At 41.1% G+C, this 16767-nt stretch overlaps 1 protein-coding gene across 1 annotated transcript; it reads left to right on the top strand.

Annotated features, from left to right (window-relative positions):
* The first annotated feature begins 213 nt into the window (after positions 1 to 213).
* On the top strand, positions 214 to 3953 carry LOC122045169 (AP2-like ethylene-responsive transcription factor ANT). The gene is made up of 9 exons (XM_042605269.1): positions 214 to 1443; positions 1558 to 2137; positions 2211 to 2293; positions 2397 to 2405; positions 2489 to 2577; positions 2647 to 2720; positions 2797 to 2847; positions 2914 to 2990; positions 3076 to 3953. The coding sequence occupies exons 1-9, from the start codon at positions 1164 to 1166 to the stop codon at positions 3651 to 3653; spliced, it is 1821 nt and encodes a 606-aa protein (XP_042461203.1). The 5' UTR covers positions 214 to 1163; the 3' UTR covers positions 3654 to 3953.
* The last annotated feature ends 12814 nt before the right edge of the window (positions 3954 to 16767 follow it).

Genomic DNA, 16767 nt, shown 5'->3' with positions numbered 1-16767 from the left:
ATCTGCTCAGTATTAGAGGGGACAGATGAGCTCGGCCTTTCCCTCCTCTCTACACATGCCCTTGCTCCTCACAAGACAGCCCTATCACAATGTCTGCCAATTACGTTATGGACTTGATGCTAGCTACTGCTGCTGCTTCTGCCTGAGACCTTCTAGTGCTCAGAGAAGGCAGCAACCCTATTTTGTGCACCATTTCGATATGCAGCGTTAGGAGTGAGTGACATGAGAGTTTCTTTTTGAGTATCTGGAGATTGTTTAATCGGCCTCTGCAGGATCCAAGTCGAGTCCGGTTTTGTAACAACATTGCGATCGTTGACTCGGGAAGACCTTCAAGAATGTCGCACTGTACGCCGGCATAATGAGCATTAACTGAAACATTGAACGAGGGGGCAGAATCGTTTGACCCGATCGAACGAGTCCCTTCTTCCTCAGCTCCTAGTTGCTGGTCTGGATCATCATTACACCAATCAATTTATTTCTGAGAGGGAGTTTCGAGTGTGCTTACTTTTATAATTAATCGCAACCTATGGACTGGACGACGTTTTCCATTCTCTTTCTTCAATCACCTCTTTGTCCGAGCAGATCTTTTGGTGATCTGCTGAGGTGCTTAAAGCAGGAAAATCCTTTTTGATGCATGCACTTTGAATTCGCAAAATAGCAGGACAGAGAGCTCAATAGAGCTGGGGCGAAGTGACATGTTTGGAGTCCTTCCTCTCCCTCTCCATCTCTCTCTCGTGGCTACAGAAGCAGAGCAAGAGCGGCAAAAAGCAAAACCCCAGTTTAATTTTCTGTGTTTCCCAAAGCTCGTAGCTTAGGCATGGCAGGCTCCGACGTGCCTCTCCTCGGAAAACCAAAGCCCCCTTCCTTAAGCAGAGATTTCAGCAGGGTGTTAAGAAAGAGAGAGAGAGAGAGAGAAAGGGGAAAGGAAGAAAAGGTAAAGCAATGGCCCTCAGAACACAGATCCCTATGAGGAACACCGGAATTTATCCGCCATTTGCTCGTTGGACTCATTCTTTTTGCTTATTTTAAGACCCTCCCTGCTTCCCTGCTATCACTTCTACTTGTCTCGGCCATGGAGCTTCTTAACTTAGCTTGGAGTCGGGTGATTACGCTGTGTACTGCTCGATGATTGAGTTGCCTCGCCCCTGGTGCAATCGAAGAAGATGAAGTCCATATACAGCACGAACACGAGCAACGACTGCGGTGCTTGGTTGGGCTTCTCTCTTTCCCCTCAAATGGAGGCAGCTACTGCTGCGGATCAATCTCGCTCGGCTCCTGGTAGCTTCTTCATCTCTCCTCCACTAACCAGCTCTGGTTTCATGTATGGCGTCAGCGAGAATGGAGGAGGAGGAGGAGGACACGACTATTCTCAGTTAGCCTCCATTCCACTCAAGTCCAGTGGGTCATTTTGCCTGATGGAAGCCCTCGCCAGATCACAACAAGGTCTGTCTCAAAAATCTGGCTCCTCTTTCTTTATTTAGCTTCATTCCACAAGGATCTGAAAGGCCAAGGTGCCACCTTCCTTTTTCATGGATCGTTGCATTCATGCAAATGAAGCAATGGCGGCATCATCTCCGTCTCCCAAGCTCGAGGACTTCTTAGGCTGTGGTCCAGACATGGGGACCCATCAGTACGGGGGCAGCAATGGCAGAAGCAGGGGGGCAGCGATGGCTTTAAGTTTGGACTGCACCGCGTACCACCGGCACAAAGCAGAGGCAGACGGCAGCGGAGGAGGTCGTCACTCCCACCCTCACCCTCACCCTCACCCTCCCTCGGACATCATCCACGGCCACTTGCCGCCCTTCCAAGACGGCATCTTTTCTCTGCTCACCAGCCACGAGATGTATCAGCCGCCGCTTGCCGAGGAAGCCTCCGGCAGGATCAAAGATTTGGTTCACGGCGGTGTAATGATGAGCTACGGAGACTTGCAATCCCTGAGCTTGTCCATGAGCCCTGTTTCGCAGTCAAGCTGCGTCACCGCTCCGCAACATGCCTCTCCGGCCACTGCCGGCGAGTACGCCATCTCCGAACCTTGTAAAAAGCGAGCGTCTATAGGAGGAGGCAGGAAGCAGCCTGTTCATCGCAAGTCGATTGACACATTCGGGCAGCGGACGTCCCAGTACAGGGGCGTCACAAGGTCAGTGCCCAAGTTTTCATTCTCAGTTCTTCTTGATCGATATTCATGGCTATGAACGGTGAACTCGCCACAGGCACCGGTGGACTGGCAGATACGAAGCTCATCTCTGGGATAATACTTGCAAGAAGGAAGGGCAAACCAGGAAAGGGAGGCAAGGTCAGTTCACACATCCAAACACCTTGTTATTTCCATTCCACAATCTAACTGTTGATTTCTTGGTTGGGCATGCTTCCGTTAATGGCGAACTTGTCGGAACCAGTTTACTTGGGTAAGCTCTCATCACTCATTCTCTACCATTTCAAGAGATCAAGTCTCTATTCTATTCATCCTTTCGATCCTTGTGTATCGCAGGGGGTTACGACATGGAAGAGAAAGCTGCAAGAGCCTATGACTTGGCTGCGTTGAAGTACTGGGGAGTAAACACGCACATCAACTTCCAGGTAAGCCGTCGAAGATTCGCCCAAAAAACACATGTTTCTGTGTGATGATCGATCGATGATTTGGATCAGCTGGAAGATTACCGAAACGAGATTGAAGAAATGAAGAACATGACGAGGCAGGAATACGTTGCTCACCTAAGAAGGTCGAAACTCGAAACTCGAAACCCTCTGTTTCTTAATTCCAACATGATCTACAATGTGAACTTGTCTCCTTCACAGGAAAAGCAGCGGCTTTTCGCGAGGAGCATCGATGTACCGTGGCGTGACTAGGTCTGTTGTTTTCGATCTCCTTGATTGTGTTTCTTGTTTAAAAGACACTCGTGGAGATTTCTGCAGGCATCACCAGCATGGAAGGTGGCAGGCTCGAATCGGAAGGGTTTCAGGGAACAAGGATCTTTACCTTGGAACCTTCAGTAAGTTCATGTTGTTGATCGATCTTGATCTTGATCTTTAAATCGAAAAGTCGAAGCAAAAGCTAACATTCTTCCTCTTCTTAAGGTACTCAAGAGGAGGCAGCCGAAGCATATGACATTGCCGCGATCAAGTTCCGCGGTTTGAATGCTGTTACCAACTTCGACATCTCAAGGTACGATGTGGAGAAGATCTTGTCGAGCGGCACCCTTCTGGCCGGCGAACTCGCAAAAAGAAACAAGAGCGTGGAGCGCCGGAGTGCGGCTCCGGTAGCTCAGAGTGGCAGCAACCAAGAGCTCAATTTGAATGCCGGAAACAACAACACGAGTAGCTCCGAGTACCAAAATGATGAGCCCTTTGCAAACCATCTTCACAGCCTAGTCGGAGGAGGCATGGACGGTAGCTCGATGCAAAGTATCGGCGATGATTCGGGGAATTCAGGGAACCTGAGCACTGTAATAGGAATGCATTCGCTGTCGCTGATTACCGACTTGAGCAACTCTCGAGAAGGGAGTCCTGATAGGGCCGACATCTCCGTGTTCTTTGCCAAGACCCCGCCGAAGCTCAGTCCTAGCCCGGTGAACTCATGGATGCCGGCCACCCAGCTAAGGCCGGGACTGTCCTTCGATCACCTCCCAATGTTTGCCGCTTGGGCAGACGCCTGAGCACCTTCCATGCCTTGCAAGAGCAGCAGCAGTAGCACCAAACATTAGTTAGTAATCAAGCTTGTTTGTAGTTGAGGGAATGGCATCATTCCCTGAGACCTGGCCTCTGTTCTTCTCTTGTGGCTCACAGAGTGTTTTTTTTTTTTGATCTATTATTTCTTTTGGGTCACTTGGGCAAGGATTTTGCACTACAGGGGCTTTGGAGCTGGTAGATTAGCTACTGCATTGTTTAGTGCTAGTGAATTTCTAACCCTATTATTGTTCAATCTTTTACATTTGGCGTGTGCTATGGTTCTTCCATATTTGTCTCTCATTATTATTAGGGTTTAGGGTTTATGCCTTACAAACTCTTTAATGGTTAGGGTTTTATCTCATTTCATTCCGATTTGGGAATTAAATCTTATGCTTTTTTTATCATTACATGTTTGGAAACTACCAAATTGATAGATTTAGGTGAGATGAATTGCATATCTAGTTCATTTATTTGACTCTCTTTACGGCTAACCAATGTCCAAACCAATGTCCAAACGGACCACACCCAAGAGATGGATTGGTCTAGGGACATCGGCGAGTTAAGCCTCGTACTCGCCTCGACTAACTCGGTCAACTCAATGATCGATTTGAGCGGCTGAAAGTTAAAAACTGACAAGGAATTGCTGCACTTGGGCCACTGCCTAGCTACATGAGCACAAATCTAATAGACTTGTTACGAATATGTATGGATGAGGGCGCTGGTAACCAAGTGTAAATTCAGATCTCGGATTGCATTAAATCTAATAGACTTGTTATGAATATGTATGGATGAGGGCGCCGGTAACTAAGTGTAAATTTAGATCTCGGATTGCATTAAATCTAATAGACTTGTGTATGAGCATGACTTGTACATGTTAAATATTAGATTGGTCAGAGTAAACATTGCCCAAGCAAACAAATGATACATGGCCGAATGAGAATGAATAACCATTGATCTCTTGCATTTCGAGCTAATCGACAGTAGATATGGAATAATTGATTTAATCAATTAGCAAACAACTTCTCCGTATTCCTTTTCTACTCACTTTCTTTCACTGCTCATCTCGGTGATAACATTTAGGTACAATTTAGATCAATGTTTGGTTGCAAATGTGATAAAGTTCTACTAAACTTCTAACACAGTAGACTCATAGATGAGTATGATCTATGTGCATCGAATGTGGGACTAGTTAAGAAAAAGATTATCTAAGTAGCCTCCTGTTAATATTGTAGAATCGAACTCGACACCAGAAAAAGATGAATAACAGTATGAATTTTATGAGCTAATAATTTCAGAAATAATTAATAACAACTAACACAGCGCAAACAATTAAAATATTAACTTGATATAGATTTAATCAGAAGCACTAGAATCATATAAGCATGCAAAACTTGTTTAGTAGTTAATTAATCACAACAATAATAAAAATTGATTTTTATTTATTAATTTCTATTTTCCAGAACGCCTCTGGAAATATGGAGAAACCTTATTAAAAATGAATCTAAACAATTAGACATACAAATAAAATATATACGACAACATAAGTAAAAATGAAAGATTACGCTAGGTGTTATCAATGAAAATTGAAATTTGAGGTTGCAATGTGTCGCAACACAGAAAGCTCGAGACTAGAGCACGAGCACAGAAACACGAGAATGGAAAGAATTGAGTGTTTCTCGGTTTATTCAAAGCTCTACTTTGAGACCCTTTATATGACCCTCTTCTGTTGCCGATGTGACATCTTTCGGTTGACCTGAGCCTCCCCTATTGCATGGAAGGTGCTAACATGATTGCAACTAGTAGATAATGTATTCTGTATTCTTTGGTCGACCTAAGACCCTCTGGCCGCCTAGAGAAGGATCAATCATGATCTTGACTTGACTTGCTTGAATCATTGGATAACATCTTCTACTGGTCACTTGGAAGCCGCCCAACCAATGTTTGTATCATTCGAATTATTTTTTCTATCGACCTCAAAAAATTGAAACAAATACGTTAATGACCGAATCAAAATGGATGACCATTAATTTCTAGAGTTTTGAGCTAGCCAACAGTAGATATCGAATAATCGATTCATCCATTAGCAAACTGTAAGTATCCCATGTTAGTTTTGAAATTGATTAACCGAGTTAATTAGACTTTGTGTGTTTGATGTTTTGTATCAAAGTGTGCAGAGACTTAGGAACATAAAAAGTCGAACGCAAGATGCAACGAGTGAAAAGGATGACACGGGAAGGGAGCCAACGGACTCGATGCATCAAAGGGACAAGGAGCTACGGAAGAGTACACTGATGGAGCGAGAAGGATGCATGCGGTGCATCTAAGGGATGAGAAGCCGAGAGGATGCCTACTCAAGGAGAAGGTTGGAGTTGGGTTCGGGCGAGTTCAACTCTAGACGACTAGAGTATCATCCAGCGCGGAGAAGGCCCTCTGGTCGACTAGAGAAAGGGTCAACCATTATCTTGACTCAACTTGCCTGAATCGCTCGATAACATCTTCTACCAGTCGTGTGGAAGGAGCCCAACCAATATTTTTGTCATTTGAATTATTTTTTCCATCGACCTCAAAATTGAAACAAATACATTAATGGCCTAATCAAAATTGATGGCCATTAATCACTGGAGTTTTGAGCTACCCAACAGTAGATCTTGTTGGTGCAATATCCCTTGGGTCAAGATTGATCAGGTTGATTAAACTTGAGTTGGCTCAAGCTTAAGTCTTGATTTGAGTTTCGATGTTTGATAATATATGGAGATTGCAGGTGCAACCATTAGTTTGGGGAGTTTGTTAGAACAATTCCCCACTGGTCAATGTTTGAGTAGGTTAACAAGAAGAAGAGTCAAGTAGGTCAAGGTGTAACGACCCGGCCCCTCGGCCCCTTGGGCGGCCCAACTGGCAGCCCATTTGGCGACCCCTTATGTCGTCGACCGACGACCCTCGGCCGTGCCGTTACTAACTAGAACTTCCCACCCGTGGCCAGTGGATTTTTGCCTTCCCCAGGATTCGAACTCTAGACCTCCAGGCTAAGTACTAGAGTTTATAAATCTTGGTAGCCAAGTGAGCGCTCACTTGCGTCTTTTTATTGTAACGACCCGGCCTCTTGGCCGACCCAACTGGCGGCCCATTTGGCGGCCCGTTGGCGGTCCCTTGGGCGGCCTAACTAGCGGCCCAAATTGGCGACCCCTTATGTCGTCGACCGACGACCCTCAGCCGTGCCGTTACTCACTAGGACTTTTCACCCCTAGCTAGTGGATTTTTGCCTTCCCCAGGATTCAAACTCCAGACCTCCAAGCTAAGTACTAGAGTTTATGAATCCTGGTAGCCAAGTGAGTGACCACCCACTTGGCTACCAGGATTCATAAACTCTAGTACTTATCCTGGAGGTCTAGAGTTCGAATCCTGGGGAAGGCAAAATCCACTTGCCAGGGGTGGGAAGACCTAGTGAGTAACGACACGACCGAGGGTCATCGGTCGATTACATAAGGGGTCGCCAATTTGAGCCGCCCAAGGGACCACTAATGGGCCGCCAGTTGGGCCGCCCAAGGGGCTGAGGGGCCAGGTCGTTACACAAGGTTGACTGGATACTTAGACTAGGAAAATCTTAACTGGAGGTTAGGCAAAGATAAGTTAAACGGAAAGGTTGGTAGAAGAGGAAAATCCAAGTGGGTCGATGTTAACCGGACACTTGGTGTTGAAAGTATTGGTGAGTGAAGTCAGGTGAAAGACTTAGTGAGTGAAGCTAGGCAGATGAAAAATCCTAGTGAGTGAAGCTAGGTGAAAGACCCGGGAGTAAAGTCAAGCAGATGGAAAGTCATGGTAAGTGAAGTCAAGTAGTTGGAAAGTCCTAGTGAGTGAAACCAGACAGTTGGGAAAATCCTGGTAAGTAAAGCCAGGTGAAAAGCTCTGGTGAGTAAAAGCAGGCATGAGGAAAATCTAAGTGGGTCAAGGAGGATAGTATTTGGTGATCGGAAGTCCAACAAGAAGTTGGCAAAGAGAAAGTCCAGATGGGTCAAAGTTGACCGAACACTTGGCGGTCGTAAGTCCAATAGGGAGTTGGCATGGAACTAAGAAGTTCAGACGTAGCAAACTTCCGAAGGCCATAACTTTTGACTCGGATATAGGAATGAGGTGATATCGGATGTGAAATGAAGCTTGTTTTGAGATCTACACATTTTACTACTTGGCAAGCGATTAGGGGGGAGGGGGTCAATCGATCAACCAATCGATTGGTTGATGAAGAAACGGGGTAAAATGTCTTGATCGATTGGGTAATCAATCAAGATCTTCCCCAATCAATTAGCCAATCGATTAGGAGAGTTTGGGAGCGAACAGTGAGGTTTTGAATCGATTGGGTGATTAATTGAAGTTGCCAATCGATCAGCTAATCGATTGAGAGCGTTTCTTTGCGACGAGCAGTAAGTTTTCCAATCGATTGGGAGAAGATTTCTGCGAAGCACAGTGAGAGCACAGAGGTGCTCTGAATCGATCGGTCGATCGATTCAAGCCTCCCCAATCGATTGGTCAATCAATTGAGATATGACCATTGCGCAAGTTGTGAGGTTTGGACGACTGGGATCGCTGGGATTTGACGTGACAATCGATTGGGAGCAGACCCAATCGATTGGGAGCCCTACAAATGCAAATATAAAGACGATGACGAGTTCAAACACCGAATCTCTCTTCTCCATCTTCTCCGCCAGTTCTCGGAAGTCTTGGGAGGAAAAGTGCTACTGCATTTTCCATCTTCAAGAAGCATTCAAAGTAAGAAAAGCTCAAGGGTTCAAGGTTCAAAGTGTCAAGTCATTTTTTATTTGTATTTACGTTTTGTTTCGTTGTTTCGAGTTATATTTTCTTATTCTTGAGTTGTAGAGGTTTCTCCACCTTCGGTTGTTCCGAGAAGTAGTTATTTTTATAGTGGAGAGTGTGCTCGGCGTGCATCCTTAGATTGTCACCTCATCTTGAAGTAGATACCAAGTAAATCCTACTTGTTAGCATTGAGAGATTGCTTTGAGCTTATCCGCTGCAAAATCAACATCAACGAAGCGAGCTAGCGAGCAAAACGAGCTATTCACCCTCTCTAGCTCTAAAGTGTTCCAACAGATATCGAATAATCCATTCATCCATTAGCAAACAACTCCTCTATGTTCCTTCTCTACTCACTTCCTTTCCTTGTTGTTCTAGGTGATAACATTTGGGTACCATTCAATTCGCTGCATACAATTAGTGCTTAGTTGCAAACGTGGTCAAGTTGTTTTTTCTTGGAAAACAGACGTCCTACAAAATCTCTAAGAGCTGTTAGAGAGGAGATGAATATATTGTTAGACAATCTTGTTGCTGGAAATTACAAGGGATAATTGTAGGGATCTTATGCATAAAACAATATATAACGCAGTGGAAAAAGGATTCCTCCAGAGATCCTTGTGAATATGGTATACTCGTTCTTGCTACTCTATCACATAGAATCGTTATCTTTGTTGCGTGCCCAAAGCAATCTCGACAGCAACTTGTCTTTGGATGTCAATCTTAGCGTGATCAAATGTTCGTGCATCTATGGTATCCACACGAATATGCTCTTCTATTCGTCTCGCGAACTCACAATTCAGAGAGAAACCACCTTCGTGATGCTAGCCACTCTAGGATGTTTGACCAAGAGAGGATCAAGAGGAGGAAGAAGAACCAAGATCCATTTCATGAAAAGAATTCCAGAAGCCTTTTGTGCTCATCCAAGAAATATCAAAAGTTTGTGTCTCTTGGTCTTCTTTTAATTAATAATGAATTAATCTCTATTAATATTCATTATATGTTAGATTTAGTATATTAGATTAATTATTAACCCAATAAGCTAATCCATATCCATTAACCCAATAAGTCTAATCATTTTATAATTAGCTTTTAGGGCTAATACTAAGAATAATATGAATTTGAATTACAAAAATTAAAATTAGTTTTAGATCTGAGTTGATAATCTCAAACTTCCAGCGGGGCTGATTCTATCGAGCTTTCAGTGGTATGAGAGAAGTATCGAGTTCGAGTTGGAAAGTCGCCAAGTGCCAAGCTGGTTGAGTGTTGAGTGGGTCGTCATGTACCCGTGTGGGTTGCCAATTCGTCAAGTTGCCTAAATACCATGTTGTTTGAGTAGAAGAATCAAGTCATCTAAGTGTTTTGAGTACCGAATTAGTTGAATGCTGCAGAGGGCAAGTAAAACGCTTCTGATTGGACGTCAAGTTCTCCCAAGTGGATGTCGAGTGTTGCCAAGTCGGTACACAATTTGCTCGAGCAATCATTGAGTTGGGAAAGGAAGATGTTGAGTGCTTGAGTGTCAAGTCACCCATATACTAAGGTTGTCAAGCTACAAAGTGGCCCGAGTGCTGACTGCAGAGTGCTCGGGGTGTCAATGCCGAGTTGGGAGTGGAAACTGAGTACTTGAGAAATATTCCGAAGTAGATGTTATGGCTGAGTTGAGTGTGGAATTGCCCGATTGTCTAAATCGAGAAGAAGCATCCTCAATTGCCGAGTGTTAATTGAGCCTAAGTGGGTTGCTATACCTAGTCAGAAAGCGATGCCGAGGCCTGCGTTTGATGTACAATGTCCTTAAAATAGATTCGCTCCACCTCAGACTATGGTTAGAGGTTGTCATGGGTCATTTGTTTCCAGGATCCAATGATAAGCCGTGATCACTACTAAGCATTGGTGGTCACGACGAATTGAATTAATACTCGATTGCTATCACAAGTGGATCTGTCATGATGCATGACAGAGAGAAAATAATGTGGGAATGAAGGTGGAAGAATTTCTATTACTCTTTGATAAGAAAAATAGATGAGTTGAGGACACAAGGAGGATAAAAGATAATTTTTTCACAAACTTTCATTGATGATTACATATTCTATTTATAGGCTAATACATCACACACATAAAAAATCCACTAACTCCACTAACACTATATTACAATCATTATCCTATTATTTCTCCACCACTAACTTAACATGCCAACTCATTAACTCATTAACACCACATTACAATCATTATCCTATTATTTCTCTCCACTAACTCAATTAAAACATGCCCACTAACGCACTAATTTTATCAACAATCTCTCCTTTAAACTGATATTCTAAATATAATAATCACTTTAAAAAGAGTTAAACTTTTAAACTCCATGTAGAAACACCAAGTTTCTGAGCTTTTGAAATGTAGAAAATTTGAGAGGCTTGGTTAGTATATCAGTAATTTGATCCTCGCTTCTACAGTAAACAAGTTAAAGACTTCATCATTTGTGAGATTTCTCAAGAAATGATATCTCACATCTATGTGTTTACTTCAACAATATAGCACGGGATTTTTAGAAAGTTTTATTGTCAAACTGTTGTCACAATAAATTTAAATATGTTCATTCTCTTTGAAATATAATTCTGTAAGAATCTTCTTTAGCCAAATAACTTTACAAGCACAAGATGTTGCAGTAACAAACTCAGCTTTCGTGGATGATAATGTAACAATTGATTATTTTTTCAAAGATCATGAAATATCTCCTGTACCCAACATGAAAATGTACCCAGATGTACTTTTTTGATCATCTAGATCTCTTGCATAATCACTATCTATAAAACCAAACAGATATGATTTTTCTCCCTTTTTATAAAATAACCCAAACTCTTTAGTACCTTGCAAGTACCGAAAAATTCTCTTTGCTGCTAAGAGATGTATTTCTGTAGCACAATCCGTGTATCTACTAATCATACTTATAGCATGCATAATATCAGGTCTTGTCACTGTCAAATACATTAAACTCCCCACTATCTGTTTGTAAAGTGTGGCATCAACCTTCTTTCCTCCAATATCTTTACGTAACTTCACTCCAAACTCAGATAGAGTATTTACAGGATTGCAATCTTTCATTTGAAACTTGTTCAAAATTTCTTGCACATATCTTCTTTGAGAAATAAAAATTCCAATAGAAGCTTGCATCACTTCAATACTAAGGAAATAATACATCATACCAACAGACATTTCAAATTCTTTCATCATAGATTTTTTAAAATTTCCAAATATAGATGTACTATTTCTAGTGTAGATTAAGTCATCTATATATAAACAAACTATCAATATTTTTCCTCCATCATCAATCTTAATAAAAAGAATATGTTCATAAGAGCATTTTTGAAAGTCTTCATTCAAAAAATAAGTTTCTATACGATTATACCAAGCCCGTAGGGCTTGTTTTAGTCCATATAGAGCTTTCCTTAATCTATAAACTTTATACTCCTTATCAAATTTTACATAACCTGGAGGTTGATCGATAAATACATTTTTCTTTCAAATCTCTATGGAGGAATACTGATTTTACATCCAATTGAAAGATAAATCATGAATTTTGTGCTGCCATCGCTATCACCACTCTGATTGTATCATGTCTTGCTACAGGAGTAAAAACTTCTTTATAATCAACACCAAACTCTTGCTTATAGTCCTTCACCACCAAGAGTGCTTTGTATTTGTCAATCTCACCATGTTCATTTATCCTTGTCTGGTAAATCCACTTTACACCAATTGTCTTTTTCCCTTTAAGAAGATCACATAACTCCCATGTATTTTTTTTTTCTAATTGCTGTAATTTCATCATCCATAGCCTTTTTCAATTTTAATTCTTTAATAGCCACTTCAAAAATAGTCGCGTCATAATATGAAAATAAAGCAAAATGTGTAAGAGGATCATCACCTTGATCAATTCCAGTCACCTCATAATTAGACATCCAAGTTGGCATTCTACGAACACGTTGTGGCCTTTGTGATTCTACTTCAACTGAACTTTGTTCTGCTATAAGAATATTTTGAGAGACTTCCTCATGTTGCTCATCCTCTATAGGCGGTTGTACTTTCTCATTATCATCAAAATCTACGGGGATAATTTTTTTAACGCCATTTTGATTCTATGGCCGAGTTTTTTTTCATAAAAAATAACATCATGACTTATAATGATTTTCTTAGTGTAGAGATTATATAATCTATAAGATTTTGATATATTGCTCATACCAAGAAAAATATATTTTTCACTTTTGCTATCTAGCTTCTTTCTCCTTTCATTTGGAATATGAGCATAAGCGATACACCCAAAAATTCAAAAATGATCAATAATCATTTTTTTCCACTCCAGGCTTCCTCCGGTGTCATATTTTGAACAGATAGTGTGGGCTTCTATTCAATATATGGATGTTCCAATTAACTGCTTCTGGCTAAAAACTTTTAGGAATACCACTTATCGTCAGAAGGCTTTGCACCATATTCATAATAGTGCGGTTCTTCCTTTCGCATACACCATTTTATTGGGGTGTGTAAGCTGTTATAAGTTGTCTCTTGATTCTACGATTCTCACAAAAATTTGTAAATTCATGTAATTTATATTCTCCACCATGGTTTGTACATATAACTTTAATAGAGTTGCAAATTTCTTTCTCAACAAGTACTTTATAATTTTTGAAAGCTGTAAAGGCTTCGGATTTTTCTTGCAACAAATAAATCCATATTTTACGGTTATAATCATCAATAAAGCTAATTATGTATCTTTTACCTCCATTAGAATGCGGTGTTATTGATCCACAAATATCTGAATAAACAAGCTCCAATGCCGCCTTTGCTCTCCAGGATTTTCCTTGTGGGAATTGATTATGGTGTTATTTGCTAACAACACATTCTTCACAAACTTGAGAAGGAGTTATAATTTGAGGAAGACCGATCACCATATTCTTCTGTTTTAGTGTTTTCAATCCACCAAAATTTAGATGTCTATAGTGAAAGTGCCATAACCATGCCTCATCATCAAATTTTGCTGAAAAATATGAATGTGATGTAGTATGAAGATAAAGCGGAAACATACGATTTGCTATCATGTTAACTTGCACAATTAAGCCCGACTTTACATCTTGAATATGACAAACTCCTTCTTTAATAGCAATTTCATATCTTTTTTCTTGTATTAACCCTCACTAAGCAAATTAGTCTTTAAATCTGGCATAAAAAGAATATTAGAGATAATATGTGTAGAATCCCCTTTTGCTTGTATGGTTACCTATCCTTTTTCCATAACAGAAATTGTAGAGTTGTCGCCATGTTTGATAGAACTACGAAAGGATTCATCTAAGTCTAAAAATATATCCTTTTCTCTACACATGTGATTGCTGCAGCCTGTATCTAAATACCATATATTCCGTTGAGTTGTCTGTTTCTCATGGTATGCCATTAAAAGGAACACTTCTTCTGCAAAGTTAGTCCGATCTTCATTTTATTTCTTCAAATTAGTATAACATTTTGATCTATAATGACCATACCTATGACATTGGTAACATTCAACATTAGACTTGTCTGCTGACTTTGTTCTATTAGTTGTAGAATAATGACCTCCACGCCCTCTATCTCTTCTTTGAAAATAGCTTTCTTGGTGTTGATTTTGTTGTTGGTTCCCATGATCATTGTTGTTTATACCACCTCTTCCTCTTCCTCTTCCTCGACCTCTGCCTCTTCCTCTATCACTTCTACCATTTGTAGAGTGATTTTCTGATAAGGCCTTTAATGCTTGCTCCTCTTTTTCATATGGATTGATTTTCTACTCATGAACTAATAATGAACTTTGTAATTCATCAATTGAAAGTAGACTTACATCATTTGCTTTTTCAATGGCACAGATAACAAAATTAAATTTTGGTGTCATAGATAGAAGAATTTTTTCGATGATGAGAACATCCTTTGTCTTGTCGTCAAGGATCCACATTTTGTTGACGATTGCCATCGTTCTTGAAAAATAATCTAAAATTGATTCTCCTGATTTCATTCGGAGCAATTCGAACTCTGAACGAAGTGCTTGAAGCTACTGCCTCTTAGCTATTGTCATACCCCTATACTTCTTTTTCATAGAATCTTAGATATCTTTAGCGGTATCTTGCAGAAAATGGTCTCCAAGATTGAGTGATTAATAGCTTGGAAGAGCTAATTCTTTGCTTTAAGATCTTTCAATTGCACATCTATTAGTGCAACACCTTTTATCGATTCTTCTACTACAAAAATCACGACCGTCCAATATTCTTTGGTTCTTAAAAAAATTCTCCATGAGCATGCTTCAATGGTCATAGTGACCATCAAATCGAGGAATGACAGGTTGTACAAAACTTTTGGAAGACATAACTCTCTTCGAAACTTCGCTCTAATACCACTGATAAGAAAAATAGATGAGTCAAGGACACAAGGAGGATAAAAAAAATAAGTTTTTTACACACTTTCATTGATCATTACATATCCTATTTATAGGCTAATACATCACACATATTAAAAAACCCACTAACTCCACTAACACCACAACATTAACCACTAACACCATATTACAACCATTATCCTATTATTTCTCTCCACTAACTCAATTAAAACATGCCCACTAACACACTAATTTAATCAACACTCTTCTCTCTATTCTGCTCTGTTCATGGCCTCTAGCTCAACCTTTGGCTGTAGTAAATGGCCTAATAAAGACCCTTCAATGTCTTTACTCGCAAGCTTTGAAACGATAGCTGTCGATTTTCAATTAATCCATCCGTTATACTTTTGAACAATAACAAAAAAAAAAAATTGACGAAACATGCCTCCTGCGCACCTACGCGTGAAAGAGAACCCATCCTCATATATTTGTTTACAACATACATACTTATGCAACTATATAAGCCAACCATCTAGCCATAAAACTTCTAATGTGGGACTAAAATCCCATGAAGTCTCTGTTGGAGCAATCCCAATGGTCCGTGTGACCATGTGTTTTGATGTTTGGGTAAAGGGTTTAAGTTAGGTTCACTCTTGTATTTGATATATGTTTGTGAGTGTGCAAGTTTGCAGGATACACATATGACTCAGCTTGATGACTTCGGGTCCGATGAAGGATGGAGCATCCGAGGGACCGTGGACAAGGCAGCAAGGACAAGGGCCGAGGGAAGCGACTTCTAGGCATACACGAAGGATGACATTGGGGATGAGCCGTAGACTTAAATGCATTCGAGGGACGAGAGACAAAGGAAGTAGACTTGAAGACAAAAGGTCAAGGCTGCAAGGAAGAGTCAAGTGAGTCATAAGGGTGAGAGTCCGAGTGCTGAGAGATTGTACTCGGGTATCAGTCGACTAGTGATTTCATCAATTGACTGGTGCAGTTGACCGGGGAGCGAACAGAATGTCTCTGTTCACTCAGCCAGTGTGGAGTAGTCGATTGGTACTTTCACCAGTCGACTGGTATTGAGCTGTTGAGTTGTAACGGTCGAATCTCCACGAAGGGCAGTCGACTGGTACTTTCACCAGTCGACTGATAGGCGGGGTTTTCCAACCCGTGGCCTATATATCCAAGCCTTGGGAGCTTGGTTAAGGTTGACGAAATAGAGATGGTTAACCCCTATTAGTAGTCTACCAGTGCCCTAGCTTCTCAAGAGTTCTTGTGAGAGTTGTGATGAGGTTTCTCCACCCATAAGGAGCTACATAAGCTAGTCGGAGTTTGTCGGGGAGTAATCCACCTTACGAACAGCCGTGGAGTAGGAGCAGGTTATGTTAGCGGTTTGCTTATTCTTCCTTTTTCTTTATCTTTCATATTTGTATTCGTGGTTGTATTCTTTGTTTTCCGCTATGCACTAACGAATACGTAGGAAGGAAAGCAAATTGGGGACAACGCCTATTCAATCCTTCTTCTAGCTGGCCATACAAGATCTCCAACAGTCTCTTCCTTCCATCCACTTTTTTCCATTTACTTTCTAACATCTATTTTAAGGAAATTGTATCTAACACAGGCCTCAACAACTCAGCCTACTTGACAACTCAGCCTACTCGACAACTCAACTTGCTTAGTACATAACGCAGTCAGCTCAACAACTCAACCTGCCCTGCTCAGTAACTTGGTAACTTATCTTCTAGGCAACTCGGCCTGCTTGATAGCTCGGTAACTCAGTTTGTTTGGCAACTTGACCTACTTAGCAACTCGGCCCGCTCAACAACTTAGACATCTTGGCCTACTCGACAACTATGCAACTCAATTTACTCGACAACTCGGCCTACTCAAGAACTCTACTAACTTAGTTTGCTCAT

Source organism: Zingiber officinale, chromosome 2B (genome assembly GCF_018446385.1).
Source record: "Zingiber officinale cultivar Zhangliang chromosome 2B, Zo_v1.1, whole genome shotgun sequence".
In the NCBI taxonomy this organism is placed as follows: domain Eukaryota; kingdom Viridiplantae; phylum Streptophyta; class Magnoliopsida; order Zingiberales; family Zingiberaceae; genus Zingiber; species Zingiber officinale.
This window is presented reverse-complemented; position numbering and strand designations above follow the sequence as displayed.

Coding starts and splice junctions, on each gene's coding strand:
- LOC122045169 (XM_042605269.1), top strand. CDS start 1,164: ATGAAGTCCATATACAGCACGAACACGAGCAACGACTGCGGTGCTTGG. Junction 1,444..1,557: donor CCTCGCCAGATCACAACAAG/GTCTGTCTCAAA, acceptor ATGCAAATGAAG/CAATGGCGGCATCATCTCCG. Junction 2,848..2,913: donor ATGTACCGTGGCGTGACTAG/GTCTGTTGTTTT, acceptor AGATTTCTGCAG/GCATCACCAGCATGGAAGGT.